General features: G+C 34.7%; 2 protein-coding genes across 2 annotated transcripts; both read left to right on the top strand.

Annotated features, from left to right (window-relative positions):
- Window positions 1–2,553: 2,553 nt before the first annotated feature.
- LOC127073842 (uncharacterized) lies at window positions 2,554–4,330 on the top strand. The gene is made up of 5 exons (XM_051015071.1): window positions 2,554–3,026; window positions 3,127–3,260; window positions 3,395–3,542; window positions 3,639–3,745; window positions 3,906–4,330. Exons 1-5 carry the CDS (start codon window positions 2,741–2,743, stop codon window positions 3,945–3,947), a joined length of 717 nt encoding a protein of 238 aa, XP_050871028.1. The 5' UTR covers window positions 2,554–2,740; the 3' UTR covers window positions 3,948–4,330.
- A 10,727-nt stretch (window positions 4,331–15,057) lies between these two features.
- On the top strand, window positions 15,058–16,532 carry LOC127073841 (uncharacterized). The gene is made up of 6 exons (XM_051015070.1): window positions 15,058–15,237; window positions 15,342–15,398; window positions 15,751–15,804; window positions 15,886–15,948; window positions 16,102–16,164; window positions 16,381–16,532. The coding sequence occupies exons 1-6, from the start codon at window positions 15,064–15,066 to the stop codon at window positions 16,513–16,515; spliced, it is 546 nt and encodes a 181-aa protein (XP_050871027.1). The 5' UTR covers window positions 15,058–15,063; the 3' UTR covers window positions 16,516–16,532.
- The last annotated feature ends 811 nt before the right edge of the window (window positions 16,533–17,343 follow it).

Genomic DNA, 17,343 nt, shown 5'->3' with positions numbered 1-17,343 from the left:
AGGAACCTACTGCAAAGATAAAAATGAAGGCATTTGGTGGAAATAAAATACATCATAATGTACTTGTTATTCCATTGGATAACGCCTCGTTTCACTTTGAGAAGAGTGTTCTCAAATGGAAATATATGTTCCAAAAACGTATAGCCATTGAAAGATAACTTTATGAAGATGCCAAGAAGTTTACTAAAATAATGGAACTACTCAGCGATGCACAGGTCCTAAAGATTGTGATAAACATTGGTCATTTTTATCTCAAGCTCGTTAAAGAGTTTATTTTGAACCTACTTAAAGGATTCCATGATGATGGAAGAAATGTATAGGAAAATGTATCTTCGATGACACTACTTTGGACTTTCACCTGCAATAATTAATGATTATCCGAGGAGAGGAATGATCATCACTACTGAATGTGTACCATCCCTGAAGACCATTGCTCAAGAAATAACTGTAAACATTCATGATGATTGTCAATCCAAGGGCTTGTTGATTGCTTGAAATCTTACGGTCAAATATATTATTCTCTACAAAATTGGTGTTGCCAACTGTACACTCTCTATCCATGATTTATGAATTACTCATGGCCTTGATAACTTATTTTATCAAATAAGAACTATGACAATTTTCAATTTTGGTGAATATGTGTTTGAGCAAGTAGTCAGGCACATTGAATTTATAGCGTAAAACTTTCTATTGTGTTCCCATCTCTGATTTCTAGAATTTTGATTAACAAAAGTAGTGATATTGTTTTTATTGAAGATTAAGTAGACAATTCTCCTAGTTTTTTTTAAACTCTAGGTATAAGCTATTTACGGGGAAACATGACCCCGACATTGTTCTTCCCACTATTCTGAATATTGATGACTATAATCTAGTTGTTGATGAAAGTGTGATTGATTTTCCAACCATGTATGGGCCTTTAAGAAGCTATCTCCTAAAGGTCCTTATGCAAGAAGCCAAGGCGTTACGAGAAACTAGAGCTACATACACGACTAAAAAGGGTGTATGTGAAAGACTAATTCAAATGTTGAGTCTGAAGACTGTAGGTGCTTCATCTTCTCAAGCTACTATGTCAGATGTTGAGAAAGATGTTGTTACATTGGATAAAGATGAAAACATGGCTAGTGCTGATGAAAATGTAGATGTTAAGTATGAGGCCAAATCTATGATGACTCTGTTGCCCCTCTCAGCAAAATGTGTGAGTGGGTGTATGTGTAAGAGTTTATACATTGATATTTAATCATGAATTTTTAGGTAGAATTGATACATGTTTCTATTCCCCAAGATGATAAGTTGGATTCTCCACCCCCGAACTCTTATGAGTGGTTGAATGATAATGACAACCTTCAATTTCAACAAGTCAACTCCTTCCTCCAAGCTCTTATGCTTTTTTAAGTGAGAATTGTGTCCCTTTAACATTATATAAGTTTGACATCACCACGTCTTAAAAAAGACGAGAAATGTGACAAAACACCACCGTCAAGCCATGACACTTTCGTATATTTTCTATTGTGAATCTGAGTTCTAAATCTTAATATTTAATATACATATACAAATGATAAAGAATAACTAAAATATTAGTTAAATATCAAATTTTATTTTTTATTTTATTAATTTATTCATTTTAGAGAAATTAAATTGTGATTACGGTGGAAGGATTAAATTCAGACAAAAAATGAGAAGAGACAGTTGCAGTCCCACTCATCTTATAATTACTAGTACGAGGTCCCTTTCGGGCGATCATATGACCCATTGATCATATGGCCCATTGAGGCGACTTTTGACTTTACAAGGTAGCTCGTCCATTGCCATTGTGCCTAACCTCTAGTCTTCTTTATGTATTATCTCTTTTGGGCCAATAAAATTAGATCACTACACTATAATATATATATATATATATATATATATATATATATATATATATATATATATATATAATTTATTCATGTTATAGAAATTAAATCGTGATTACGGGGATATTGGATTCAAACAAAAAAAATGAGAAGAGACGGATGTAATTCCTCTCCGCTCATCCTACTAATATTAAGGGTATGTTTAAATGAGTGATATGAAATGAAATGATAATTAATTGAGATTTTATTGTTTGAATGAAATGGAATGGAATAGTCCATCTCATTCCATTCAATCTCTATTTTTTATTTCATTCGATTTAGAATGTATCCAATAAAATAAAATATTTTTACTAAAATATTCGGATAATATAATAAAATTTATATTTCATTCCACCCCAATTCATTTATACCTGTGCTATGTGTGGACAAGATAAACTATTTTTTTTTTTGGTTTTCCATTCTATTATTTATATACCACAAGTTTTTAAAATTTAACATAAAGAAGATTAATTACTCTTTTTGTTTGTCAATAAGTGTAATTTTAACAATATATATTTTAAATATTAAAATAAAATTTTTTTATAATATAAATCAATTAGTATTTTGTTAATATCAGTTAATTAATAGTATACATTATTATCAAAATAATATATTTCATTTGTTTTAATAGAATCGAAAACAGGGGGAGTATAAGTAGAGGAAATAGAAATAGTTGTTGGTGGTGGGTGACCTTTGAGGGTTTTGAAAGGCTAATATTTGAGTCCAAACATTTCTCTCAATGGTCGTGTCTTTTCCGGTTACTCTTGCGACCCTGTGATGTCACTCATATTTAGTATAGTACTCTTAGGCAGAGACTAGAGAGGGAAGGGTTTCTGAGTTTGAGTTTTCAGATGAACAATCAAGTACTCAAAATGTCATCTACAATTGCATGCGGCGGTACTTCCAAATTTATGGCACCACTATCATTACCACAATCTTTTAACAGCTTCGCCATTACACAGAACAAGAAGATGAACAAGGGTTTGGTGTTAGATTATTGGGGCTTTAGTAACACCAGAAGGAATGTGATTATTAAGGCATCAAGCGACGTCGTTTCACCATCCATATGGGAGAATTGGAAACCTCCCAAATCCTCTTCCACTCCTTCCTTCAGCGATATTCTATGGCCTTCTGCAGGTTCCTTTCCACTTTTATTTCTTTTTCTTTTTTTTTTAATTCCATTTTTATCTCACTATTATGTCATTTTTTCTTTTTTGTGTTCTTTAAAAATCATCAGGGGCATTTCTAGCGGTGGCCATATTGGGAAAACTGGATCAGTTATTGACACCAAAGGGACTCTCAATCACAGTTGCACCATTAGGAGCAGTTTCCGCACTCTTATTTGCCTCACCTTCAGCCCCTTCCGCACGGGTACGTCTATTAGTACTATCTCATTTTCGATTTAACTTATATATACTGTCACTTTAAAACAGTTTTACACTATTGTTCGATCATATACTCCCTTGTTGTAAAGAGTTTCTAAGTAAATTGTGATTATTATGCAGAAGTACAGTATGTTGATGGCTCAAATAGGTTGCGCAGCCATAGGTGTTTTGGCGTTTACTATATTTGGACCTGGATGGCTTGCCAAGAGTGCTAGTGTTGCAGCTTGTGTTGCCTACATGATTTACACCGACTCCGTTCACCCTCCAGGTATTTTTGCTTCTACGTTATTTGAAACTAGTATCTATCTGTCTATCTATATCTCCAGCATTGTTATTAAGCCGTCAAATTTTGCCATATCTACAGCCGTAAGCATGCCGTTGCTTTTCATTGACGGTGTCAAGTTGCAACACTTGAGTTTCTGGTATGTTTTGTATCCTGGAGCAACTGGATGCATTCTGCTCTGTTTCATTGTAAGCAATTTATCTAACTTGTCTTAGTTTTTTTTTCTGCCCGAAAGCGGTTTTTCTTTACTACGTTACTTAGTCTATAGCATCCATGTCTATCTCCTTCCCGAAATAAGCTCCTCATTGCAGGTTTTCTAATTAGTTGATATGATTTTTGTTTGTTCAGCAAGAGGTGGTTCTATACATGAAGAAGAATTTCAGATTCTGACAAATGCTTTGCTTTGCTTTGCACAACCGTGATAGATTGCTACATCTCTCCGTTGGTAGCCATGGAACGTTGTTCTGCTATACCTTCCAAATTCCGATTTGAGTTAATCAAGGTCTCTCTGGTGAACATCCTCCAACTAAAAATAAAACGTTGTTTTAGATGTCTCTTCTAAAAGCAAGGCTCGGGTGGAAACTATGTGGATGGTTCAAGTTTGCAGCATGCAAGTTGGTACGTTGTATATTTGAATGAGTTCATTGTGTACTGTGTATTGTCTGGTAATTATTTGACAGTAATGCTTTTAATTTGAAACATTGCTTAAGAATGGTTCCTCCTCTGGTAACGAAGTTGTTCAAAATACTGCAATGAGAACATTTGAGTCTCTACTTTAGTCCTTTAATTAGTTTCCACCCAACCTAGACAAATTATGGGTGCTAAAATGTCACAATATTCGTATCTCGCATTTGTCTACTTTAACAGCGAGAGATTCTATCTTGAATTTAGGTTCGCATAGATCACCCCTCCGGTCGACTTGAAACCCTAATTAGAAATCCAAATTAGAGACTCTCTTGCGATACCCAAACAATTGAAGAGTTGTGAAGTTCAATTGATTATCGTTCACTCTCGATTGACAACGAATCTCAATTGACAACGAATCTCGATTGACAACGAAGAGAACATATTATTTAATAATATACGTATATTATGAATGTCAAATGAAAGATTTATGTCAATATATATTGTTCTTTCCATTTTTGTAATTGGTTTGTGGTAAAACCGAAGATTTCAAATTTTAGTATCTGGACAACCTTGAACATTATTTATCGTTTCTTCTGTGTTTTAGTTTTATCATAACAGAAACATTCTGGATGTTAATATTCGACTAACCATTGAGCATTATAAGAATTTGAGTTTGAGAATGAGATTGATTTGAGCGAATCTGAATTTTAAAATTCGAACTTATTTTTACCTTTGATTTGATAAAAATATAAAAATATGAAGGAACTTAGCATTTAAAGTTCCTTTAAAATCTAAAAGTATTATTGAATTCACCGGAGGGAGAGAGAGAAAAACACATGGCAAGAGTAATGCCCTTGATATATTCAAATAAATCTTAAAGTAACAAAAATAAATTATGCATATGATAAAATAACTTCACGGTTACACTATTATTTAATTATTCTGCCAACACATATCTGATTCATGAATAATTTGAAACAAATTAAATTGATGATTTACGTTTCCTGTATCTGATCCAAATTACGCAATTCGAACCTCATAAAATATCCATTATTTTCACGTCTGAAGGCTTGTGTTTTGGAAAATGTTGAGGATGGGAACAAATTACTAGTTCCATCATGATAAAGCTAAAGGAACCAAGGGAAGCAACTAATAATATCTAAGTCCAACCATTGATTTGTCGCATAGTCTCATCCAAGTTGGATAGATGATGATATAAAAATAATTTCTTTTTCCACACCCTTATGGTGTGTCTCAAATCTAAAAATATTCTTAGAAATTTTCAATGATGTATCTTCTAATGCGTCTTAAATCTCATTATTCATTATAAATCAAACAATCACTTGTCAAAAATATTGTCCGGAGATGCATCTGAGAATATTTTTGAAATAAATTCGAAGATGTATCTACGAAAGCATCTTCTTCCTTCTTATATCAAGCAGCCACCCAATTTTTATAAAAAAAAAATAGTCTGGAGATGCATCTGCGAATATTTCTAAGATAAATTCGAATTTGTATCTCTCAAATCTTCTTTGCATATTTTTTGGACAAAAACATTGTCCTAAGTTTGTATTTTTTTAATTCAAAATCATTTTAATTAGACTAATGTTGCCATTATTTGATTCAAGCATTAATAAACACGAATATCATAGAGCAATGTGGACGTCCAAGAGCGTATGATGTCATGACAGAGTGTGACACAATATAAAACCAAGTTATGCAACCATCCACATAATGCTATTGACTTGTGGCTGACATACTCCGATACTCCTCTGGTACTAGATGACACTCGTAATCTGCCAGTATGCCATCAAGTTGTCTGCAGAAAATGCTGTTATGAGTAGCCACGGAGAGGGATCTCAGAATGACCTACACATATCCAAACTGACGAATACATCGCTCCGACATATGCTTGTACATCAGATTCGTCCCACATGCCAATCATCCAGAGTAAAATAAAATGAGGTCGAAGGGAACAATGTCCCGATGAGTGTTGTATGGTGTCCAGTTGATGTCATCATACTGAGTCCAGTCAATATACATATAGAACGGCAACACAACATCATTTCCTCTACGTGAGCAATATAGGAAAGCATGTGGACAATCCTCACTATATTCTAGCACATGATCAAACCCATGTATGCGGCAAAAGTGGAATAAGATCCATCCCTAAAAATGAATAAGAAAAAAGTTTTAGTAAAAGTATAAAAACAGAGCGGTTTTAATATTAATAGTGACTATGAAAATTACCGTCAGCAGGGTGCAAAAGCCTCTCATTTGTTTTGTCGTCCAAAGAGAACCTTCGCTCAGCTTGGAGTATAGATATATCAAACAGTCGACCATCTTATTCCGCTCGTGAATGGCCGATAAGTCGCTGAAATACTTAAGGTATGCCACATCGCCTTAAGAGAAGATGGAGGGTCTGAATTTGAAATTAAGGGTTATTTTGGAGAAACATATGCGAACAAATCCTAAAATAAATATGAAGATGGATCTCCAAATTAAATTTTGAAAAAATGAGGAAAGAGTATATTCGAAGATGTATCTTCAAAAATTTAAATATTTTTTACTTTTCACTAACAGTTTAGAAGAACCTATAAGGGTGAGAAAAAAATTACCTATATAAATTAGTTTTTATTTATTGTATCAAAGATGTCTTTACATCTAGTGTTTTTTAAAATTTTCATCATTTTAATTATTTGTTTTGATATAGTCTTTAAAATAATTTATTTACCACGGTAAAGAAATTTATTTGTTTGATTAACTCAATTCAATTCAATTGATAATTATATAAATATTTAATTACATAGATAAATGTCTATTCAAATCATGTGTTTTATTCTTTTTTAAATAATAAAATTTTGATAATATTAAACTAATAAATAAAACAAAATATTTTAAAAATAGACCGTCTTTAATAATAATTAATTTAATGATATGGGGACCTAAATCCATAACAAATAGTTTTAAATTAACTTTTTATTAAAAAAACAATTTCTTTTTTTATTTTCAATCTTCAAACCGAAAATAAAAATAGTATTATCTTCTCCTTCTTAATTAATATTTTCTCTTAAAAACCTTTATAACAATTTTTCTTTTTCTCCTCATGAATAAGATTTCAAAAATCATGTGAGATACAAGGGAATCACATTACATTAAGCAACATCCACGTCTTTTTTACACATCAATAAATTAAACAATATCCACATCTCATTTTCTAGATTTTTTTTGTACAATAGCTTAAAATGTAAGGAAGGAAAAAACAAAAACAAAAACACCAAAACTAAAACCGAGCCACAAGCATCTTAACAGATCATTATTTTCTACACACAATTTTGCTAACATCTTCATAATAGGTGTGATAGCCTTCTTCCCAATGCACACAAGGTTTCTAGCCATCTACCTGCAAAACAACCTTGCTAAAAACAAGCTAGCATTGATTAGAAGGTGACATGTTTCTATGATATAATAGGTTGTTAATAACACGAGATTCATGTTATGGCATAATAGTGTAGAGCTTAGACAAGTTCCAATTATCATCTCTTAAGACATCTTTGATTCTGAGGTGAATATCTTGAATAAAAACATAATCCACATGATGGAAAAGATGTTGTTGAGTAATCCAAAGAGTATATACTAGAAAAGAGAATTACCGTCATCCACTCTATAAGTATAACCTGCCTTTAAGTACTTCCTTATCTTTAAAAATGGAATTCCATCTAGATGACCTATCTTTCTTGTTAACAAATACTCCATATACATGGGCTACCTTTTTATGTGGTTATTAATGGATTAGTAACTCATTCTAATCAATCAAGAGGGTACTTTTACATGGAATAATCAATCATTCAATTAGAGTTAATCAATTATCACTTTTACATGGAATAATCAATCATTCAATTAGAGTTAATCAATTATCACTTTTGTAACTCTCATAATCAATTATAGGAAGTGATAATTAATTAGTGATTACACTGTTTAAAAACTTTTTATATTTAAACTATATAATCGGTTATGTGACATGCATAGTCAATTATAAGCATTAAAAATGTATTCATTCCATTTCCAAGCCACACTTTGTCCTATAAATAAAGAATTTATTTTTGATTTTATTTACACTATAAAATGTATTTTGAGTACTCTTTCTCACTCTCCACTCTCTTCTCTCTTTTTAATTCTTCTTCACTTTTTTCCTTAGTGCTTTAAGAGTGAAATTTTATCTCTAAAGTATTTGGTTATGGTGCTAGGCATTTTTGTAGTGTCTCTTGTGAGATTTTGTTATTTGGTTCTTAGCTAAACCAAAGGAAAAAAATCTTGTTTAGATTGTGGGGTTGTCCGATAAAATCCCGTGTTCTTATCGTGAGTTGCACCGGTTATAAACGCTCTTGTTTGATTTGCAAGATTGTCCTTTAAAATCTTTATTTGATTAGTGAGCTGCACTTGGTATAAAATCTCTCATTTTGTCTGAGATTGACCTTGTACAAAATTTCGTGTTTGGTTTGAAGGATATCCAATATAAAATTTCAAAGAAGGTTTGTGGGCAGGATATAACATCTCATTTTTTGAATTTATTTTATTTTATTGAGTTAATATATACTTATATAATTTATTGGAGTGTTGTGTGTATTTTGTGGGATTATTTGAGGTGGGGTAGAATTTATACTATTTATCATTATTTTTGGATTAATTAAAATAATGAAAATTTGGATAAAATATAAAATGGTGAGATATAGTGTGAAAAAAAGAATAATAAAATAAGTGGATTTAAGGAGAAAAATAGAAATTATGGGAATTAGGGAGGTGAAGTGAATTAGTAAGAAATAAGGGAATGAATGGAGTTATTGAAAAATAAAAATAAAATAAAATTTTATTAGAGGGATTGAGGGAAAAAGGAATCAGTACATGAAATTGGGAGAAAATGCAAGAAATGAGAACAAAAACCCTATGAGTGCTAGAGCAAGAAGAGAGAGTTGTCATTGTCAAGTTTGGAGTTTTTTTGAGAATACAAGTAAGGGGGGATTATTCATCTATGAGTGTATTTTTCATAAATGATAGAGAGAGATCCTCACTCTCTTCATTGTTTGATTGTGTTCCATTATTGACGTTTGTAAATTGTATGAGGTTTGTGCAAAACCTCTACAATTGATTTGATGTATTATTGATTCTATATATGTTAATTATGCTATGTGTTTTCTTGATGAAAATTGTATGTTTGAATGCCATGAAAACATTAGAGATGATGATGTTCATAAGTTGATGAAATTCATGATGTATTGATATGATGAGGTTGATTTTGATGATGTGATGTGTTGATTTCCCTTTGATTCATGTACCTTAAGTTATGATATGTTTTAGGGTTGTTAGAAGTCAAAATTTGGAGTTTGGTGTCTGATGCAAGGTTGGAAAATAAGAGAAATCGCACAAAAGCGCGGATAAAGTTTTAGGGTTCTAGGAGCTGTTACGGACCATAACAGCTGTTACGGGCGGCCACAACAACCCTCTGGTTCTTATAATAGAGTGGAAAAAAGAGGGGGAGGCTAACTTAGCCATTACGGGTCGTGTTGGGTACTATGGGGGACCATAGTAGGCCTTTGGATATTGTATGAGAAATTTTGTTTTACGCGTAACATGAGTTTTGTGACTCCATCTGAGGTGCGGTTCGAAGCGTTAGGAAGCTGACGCGTAGTAATACCTCATTGTAATACCTTAGATGTTATATGTTTGTATGATGACTGTAGCACCTCAAATTTGAACCTCCCATTTTGTACATACATTTTCATTATTATGTCATTAACATAACATAGTCCACTGCATAGCATTGCATTGTCCTTTGCCCAAGTGCAAGTCATCAGACAAGATTAGGTCAAGATGATCAGGAGAATCAGTCAATCAAGCAAGCAAGTGCATTTCTCAAGGAAACAAAGCCCTAGGGTTGGTTTATCATGTTCATATGATTATGTGATCATTTTGAAGTGGGTTGGCCAAAGATTGGATGATCAAAGCTCAACAGTCAAGCTGAATTTCATCTGAAACCCTAGAAAGTCAACTGTGGTCAACTGTGCCTGAATTCATGGATTTGAAGGTGGGAGATGGTTTGAAAGGCTTCATTCATGTCCATACAAGTCTCATTTGATATTTCAAAGATCAAGATTGAAGAATTTGAGGTCAGATGAAAAGTTTCCAAAAATAGTAAGTGACCTGTAATTTCAAACTGCCAAAAATGGAAAGGTCTTCTCCTCAAATTTATATCATCATACAAGCTTCAAATGGAATTTTGTCCAACATGAAAGTTGAAGATCTTGCTCTCACCTTTCCAAAAAGTCAAAGAACACTCATTTCTCATGTGTGGTTGGCAAGTTGTGATCAAATTATTGTCAAGAAAAGTTGAACTTCAAGGAGGCATAACTCTTGAACCATTTGGTCAAATTGGGTGATTCTTTTTTGAGCAAATTCCATTTGACATGCTCTTTCATAATCCATCATTACATTTCATCAAAAATCATCACATAAAAAGTGCATTTTTCAAGTGATCAATTTAAATTTTGGTGGGAAAAAAGGTGAATTTGAAAAGTATGTGCAATTTTCATTCCAAACCAATTCAATTGGCCTTGAAACAGGATTTGTGATTTGCTGCAACTGGATTTACACTGTTACATTGCATGGCATTGCATGAAGGGTACTTTGGCCAATTTCCATTAACATGTGCATTTCACTAATCTCATTCATTTTGCCTAAGCATGATTAACAAGTTGGATTAGCAAGGAGTATATATTCTTAATCCTAACAGAAAATCAAGAACACAATCACAATCTCAGATCCAAAACAGAAAATTCTCAAAATTCTCTCAAATCCTCTCAAAATTTTTCAACTCTTTCCATTGATTTTTCTTCATTTCTTTGCTTGTTCCTTGCTCTAACCTTCATCTGCAGGCATTGTGGCATTGAATTGAAGCAAAACAGGGGAGAATTCATGAAGAAATTGCAACTGTTACATAGAGCATCATCCATGGCAGTTTGAATTTGGAGCAAGATTGAGCATAATTGAGCTAAAGACTCGACTTCATTCATCTCCTAAAGCATCAAAGAGCATCTGTTTCAAGCTTACACATCCAAAAAACTCCAAATCGAGATCTGCACTTCACACAAGGTTGGAATTCGATCTTCACAATTGTTGTAATTATGTTAGGCATTGGATAGATCTTGGATTGTAGAGTAGCATGCACTTTGTAGAATTGAAATTCATTAAGATTCGAGTGAGATATTGTGATTTGAAGATTGGTAACCAAAACTTTCTTCGCTCGATCCGTCCATGTTCTTGAGAGTTAGAGGAAATAGATGCTGGATTCATGATGTAGGTGGAGAGACGAGTTCATTGATATATGATTTGTAAATTTCTGTGCACTTTAGTTCATGATGATGATGAACACGTTGAAGGCGCCAAGAACCCTAACATTTCTCAATCCCAGAACGTGTTAGATCTTCTGGCCGTGTGTTGTATGAGGTTTAGGTGTTAGTGAGCCATGAGCCAATCATATCGTGCCACTGCATAAAATGAAACGCAGCGTTTCACCATTGCTGCTCCATAATTACGATTTTGCCATTATTTTCCATTTAATCCATTAATTCATTTTTGATTTCAATTTTTATTTCATTTTGTATGCTGATCTTAGAAAAATCATAAGTCATTCAATATTTGTCCAAATAATGTAGAATTTTTTGTGAAATGTTCCTCATGATCTCTAGTTTTTTATGGTGATTTTTCCAGAATTTATGCACGTGTGGATTTCTGTTTTGCCTAGGGTTTGTTCATGTGTATCCAATTTGTTCCTTCCATGCCATTTTGCTTGTGAAATAATGATGCTTAATTGGATGAGGCTGAAATATTTTGTGCTTATTCTAGACACCTTTAGGAGTATTTTGGTATGTGGTTTGTGATTTTTGAGTTTCTGGATTGTGAGATATGATTTTTTGAATAGAGGTGTGACAATTTGTGTCACACCATTCTTGTCTAATTTGATGATTTTTGTTACCATTCCATAGGAACTCAAAATAATCTGGATTTTTGCATGTTGATACTTATGAATGTTGAGAATGCTTGGGAATTTTCCTGGAATTTTTGAATGCATTTCCTATTTGTTTGATAATTTCTCCCCTGTTTGACCAAATGTGGACTTCTTGTGAGACATGATTTTATTTGATTTGTGAAATCCTTGTGGTTAATTGGATGGACTTGAAATTTGGCATGTGTATTATAGACATCTTGAAGTTTGCCATGGCTTTGATTTCATTCATTTATCATGCTTGGTCTCTGTTTTATGATTGCTTGAAGTGGATGCATGTTTTGATGCCTTGTATGAGCTTGTTTGAACTTGGCTTGACTTTATGAATTTAATTGACTTGCTTCCCTTGGTCTAAATAACTTGAAATTTGGTATGATTGTCATGTTATGATTGCTGTTTGACCATGAATGTTTTGGGGATTTATTGAAATGTTTGTGAATTGATTTGAGTTGAATCTTTCTGTTTGGTTCTTTGAGGTTCTAAATTGCATGCTTTGCACTCTTTGCCTTATGAAATGATAATGGTTGATGATATGAATGTGAAACCACTTGGATTTGTTTCTTAATTGATTGATCTTGATTTTTGATAAGTTTCATGTTCTGTTTTGACTTTTTGTTCTCATTTGGACCCTAGTCTTGTACTAGTGGTTTGTGTTCTCACATTTGAGCTTTGTTTCAGGTTAAGAGCACAATTGCTTATGCTTGATGATGTGCACTCAATTGGAGTTGGCTTATAGCTTGTTTATGACTAACTTTGAGTTTATTTTGTAGGCATTGAGACTTGAACTTGTGTCTTATGGCTTGCACCTTTGTGCATTGATGCTTGTTATCTGTTTGTGTTGTGGACTTGTAATTGTCTGTTTGCTTTTTGTTTGTCTGGTATACTGATTATGTTGGATTGATTTCAGGTACCTTAGTTGCTATAGTTCCCTTGTGAACTTGTGTTTGCTTTGCTTGCTAGCTTGAGCACTGAGGTATAATGATCTCTTCTCCATGTAGTCTGGAAGACCTGGCCTGTTACTTGGCCAGGCACCTGTCTGAAGTCCTCCTTAAGAGGCAATGTTTGTGCTTGTTTATTGTTGTCCCCAAACAGGAAAAGACCTTTGTTAAGGCAATTGGCAGACACAAGAGGTGTGTAGTCCACCTCCTGCTATTCTGTTGAGTCGTCCCTTGGCTCACATCACATGTTGATGCCTTGTGGACATTAACCCAAGATCAGTTGAGTCAGTGTCATAAGTGTAGAAGGGTTCCCACTTTCTGGACCCACACTTCATTGTCTGAAGCTCTCCCAGGCCAGGGATAAGAGCTGTGAAGTCTAATCTTCACTCACCTTTCATCTGGCTTCACCTTGACTCTCAATGTCAAGGTTAAGAGCTAACATTACCCTTCCAGTTGGCTTGCTCTTGCAGCCTAACCTTTTGTTTGAGCCCCACTTGGTGTGTATATAGTGTGTGCTATCTGTAATTGTTTGCTTTGCTATTGCCTGTGCTTTAGGTTTAGCTTGCTTCCTGTGCAAGTTAGATAGCAACCTTGACTTAGGGATGATTATGCATGATAACATCTAGGCTCGAGTTAGTCTCCCTAGTTGTGTCTCCCTCTGTTATCTGGTTAGGTTAGTCTTGTGTCCCTTCGTAGGGGAACTACGTCGCCCTGATCCTCATACCAGATGAGGTACGTAGGCAGGAGATGAGCTGATCTCTCCGGGCGCCCGTTTTTGTTTTGTCTTGTGTGTGTCAGGAGATGGATGTAAGCCCAACGATTGGCATTCCGTATCCTCTTGTTGTGTGCTTGGAGTCCGGTATAAGTCTATCAAGTGGCATCTGGTTTCCAGTGTGGGTGTGTTTGGTTCGGAATCCGATGTAAGTCCAGCGATTGGCATTCGGATTCCACGTTTGCCTGTGGTTGTGTTTGGTGTGCGTGAGCCGAGCTACGAATGCTCTGATTCTTCTTAGTCCAAGAAGATACGTATGCATAGGATGCGACCTCCTAGCGAGCATGTGTTTTCCCCTAGTCCGAACTACTTCGACTCTGATGTCTATGCCTGATAGACTAAGTAGGCCCAGGATGCGATATCCTGCCGAGTCAGTCTTGTTTGTTTTCTTGTGTCTCTTCCAGCCAGTGTGTTTGTTTGTGAGCAGTGTTTTAGCAACCATTTTCCTTCCTTTTGTGCGTGGATCCCGTCGAGTACGACGGATGCGTAGGGGTGCTAATACCTTCCCTTCGCATAACCGACTCCCGATCCCATTCTCTTTGGTCGCGAGACCATGTCTTTCCCAGGTTTACTTCGAGCGTTTCCTTTCCCTCTTTTGGGATAAATAACGCACGGTGGCGGCTCTGTTGTTCTTGTTTCCCGCCGGTTTTTCGCGTAATGCGACAATGACGAGAATCAAATGTCCTAAATGCGCGTAACATGATTTATTTTCTGCTGTTTGCTACTGTTGGTGAGTTTGTTGAGTTAAGACGGTGTGTTGTGATGAAATCAATTGTCGGTGATGTGTTTTTACGTGTTTATATATATATGGGTTAAATACACTTTTCCCCCCTGTAATGTTAGCGAGTTTAGGATTACCCCCCTGTAAAAATATTTTTTGTAAACCCCCCCTTATGTTATGTAGATTCCTTCATAGAACCCCCTAATATCCAGGTGGCATGGAATCTAATAAGAGGTCATACACCTGGCATATTTTTAATTTTGTTAAAGTGATTATGTGTCATTTTACACTTTTTAATTTCAAATACCCCCTTAGAAAATTAGGGTTCTGAACATAGCAGGGAAGACGAAGACGAAATTTCCAGGGGAAGACGAAGACGAAGAAGAAGAATGCAGGGAACAAAGCAAACGAGAAAGACGACCGCAGTGAAGACGAAGATGAAGACAACCTCAGCGAATACGAAGAAATGTAACTTAGTACTGTATTCTCCACAGATTCAAAAGATAAACGAGGAACAGAAGAAACAAATCCGCAAAACTGAACGCGCTCTTAAAGTTGCCGAGGTATGTGAGACTGCCTACATAAATTTTCTTGTTAATGTTCTGCAAAATTCTTGGTGATGATTTTGATGCAAGTTTATTGTTTTTCAACTGATATTCTTGTTTAGGAAGAAATGTTGAAGGCAAAGCTAGAGGCAACTTTCAGAGCAAAAGAGCTGAGTGAGGTAATGATTTAGTTGATCCCCGAAACCATGTTATCCTTAGTACACGTGCTTAAAATGTTGTTAGCCATGAGAAAACCTTCAAAGTAATCTAGGGTAATCAGCTATAGGGTGGCTTCAATCTGAAACTGAAGAATTGTTTTAATTCATGTAATTTTTTTTTGGTATATAGATGAATGTAAGCCTTGCTCAAATCTAAATAATAGTTCACCTAGTAAATTTTTTCCTTACATTAAATCTCATTGGTTTTATTCATGATTTCAAATTTTACAATAAAAATAAGCTACAGTATGAGGCAAGGTATATTGTGATTTTCAACTTTTATTAATTGGTGCTTACTCGTTTTAATGATCAGACTCATGGTGCTTGGCTTCCGCCTTGGCTTGCTGTACACTATCTCCGTAGTAAGGTGAGTTTATGTTTGTATAACATGTGACATTTGTTAGAACAGCCTTCTTCACAAGTTCTGAGAATTTCAATTTTTTGTTAGTCTGTGGTTGAGACTCATTGGAATGAACATGGGAAGCCTCTATTGGAAGTGATAACGCAAAAGGTACTATTTAGTATTGTTTTTGTCTGTCAGTCTTTTCTTTGGGTTATTCCTTCAACCACTTTAGTAAATTACAGATTGAGGTTTAATTATTCTTTATCACTACAAGCAATTCCTATTGATTTTGTATCTTAATGCTTTGGCTATGTATTCTAGGCTCTAGAGAAAAAGGCACAAGCTGGAAAGTGGGCTGAACCTCATTTGGAAACAGTTAAAACTGTAAGCCCTTCATTTATATCTTTCATACTTTTGATCTGTGGAATACTGCAATGACTCTGCCCTATGCTTCAACCACAATTTGTTCGTTTTGCCCCTAGTCCTCATAATTTATTAACCATTTAGGAATTTCAACATCTGTGAGATGCTTCTGGTTTGTTAAATACTTAGGCAAATTGGATTATGTTATTTCTCACTCTTTCTTGTTTTTGATTGAAGAAATGGATCCCAGTTGTGAATGAACATTGGTCTGTGGTGAAAACAAAGGTTGAACCTCATGTTCAACTACTGACTACAAAGACTGTTGAAGTTTACAAGTCCTCAAAGGATGCACTTACTCCCCACTTAAGCTGAACTGTATGGTTTGTTTGTTTATGTTTTTCTTGAGGTCTTCTCAACTGGTTGGCAGGAAGTTCGAAAGTTTAGCAAGCCATACGTTGATCAGGTCGCTACTGCAGCTAAGCCTCACGTCGAGAAAGTACAAGTAGTTCTGAAGCCCTACACAAAGAAGGTTGTTCATGCTTATGGGAATTTCTTAGAATCAGCCACTGCATATCATAGCCAGGTTTCAGGCTTTGTTTTTATGCTATTGATATATTTCTGTTTCCCTCACTCTTATTCTCTGAAATTCTTGTTAATTCTGGATCTTGAATAGCTTTTTTCTTTAATAGTACACTAATAGTTTTGTTAGCTCCTTATTGAATGTTGAATTATGTTTTGTCATTTAGGTCCAATGCACTTAAAAGAAAGGTAATTCATTGTGATATACATTTTGTCTTACATTCTACATTCTGTCTTACATTCTTCATTGTGATATGCATTGTGATGACAACCATACATTGTGTCTTACATTGTAGAGAAAACCTAAAAAAGGACATGTGCCAACTGCAACTGATATGCCAACTGCAAATGATATGCCAACTGCATCTGATATGCCTGCCCCAACTGATATGACTGTTCCAACAAATGTGCCTGTTCCAACTGATCCACAGCCTCCAACTGATATGCCTGTTCCAACTATTATGAGTCAAACAGGATCTAGTGTGGCTGCCTCAATCACAAAACAATCCAGAAAAAGGGTTGAAAAAAAACCTATCATCAAAAGAAGGCAAAGTGAGAGGATCAAGTTGAGTTGGTTTAAAAGACCCATAACAGGTGAAGGAATATCTAGTGACAAACCAA

This window comes from Lathyrus oleraceus, chromosome 4 (genome assembly GCF_024323335.1).
Source record: "Lathyrus oleraceus cultivar Zhongwan6 chromosome 4, CAAS_Psat_ZW6_1.0, whole genome shotgun sequence".
NCBI lineage: Eukaryota > Viridiplantae > Streptophyta > Magnoliopsida > Fabales > Fabaceae > Lathyrus > Lathyrus oleraceus.
The sequence above is the reverse complement of the archived record's forward strand: the minus strand, read 5'-3'. Positions and strand labels throughout refer to the sequence as shown.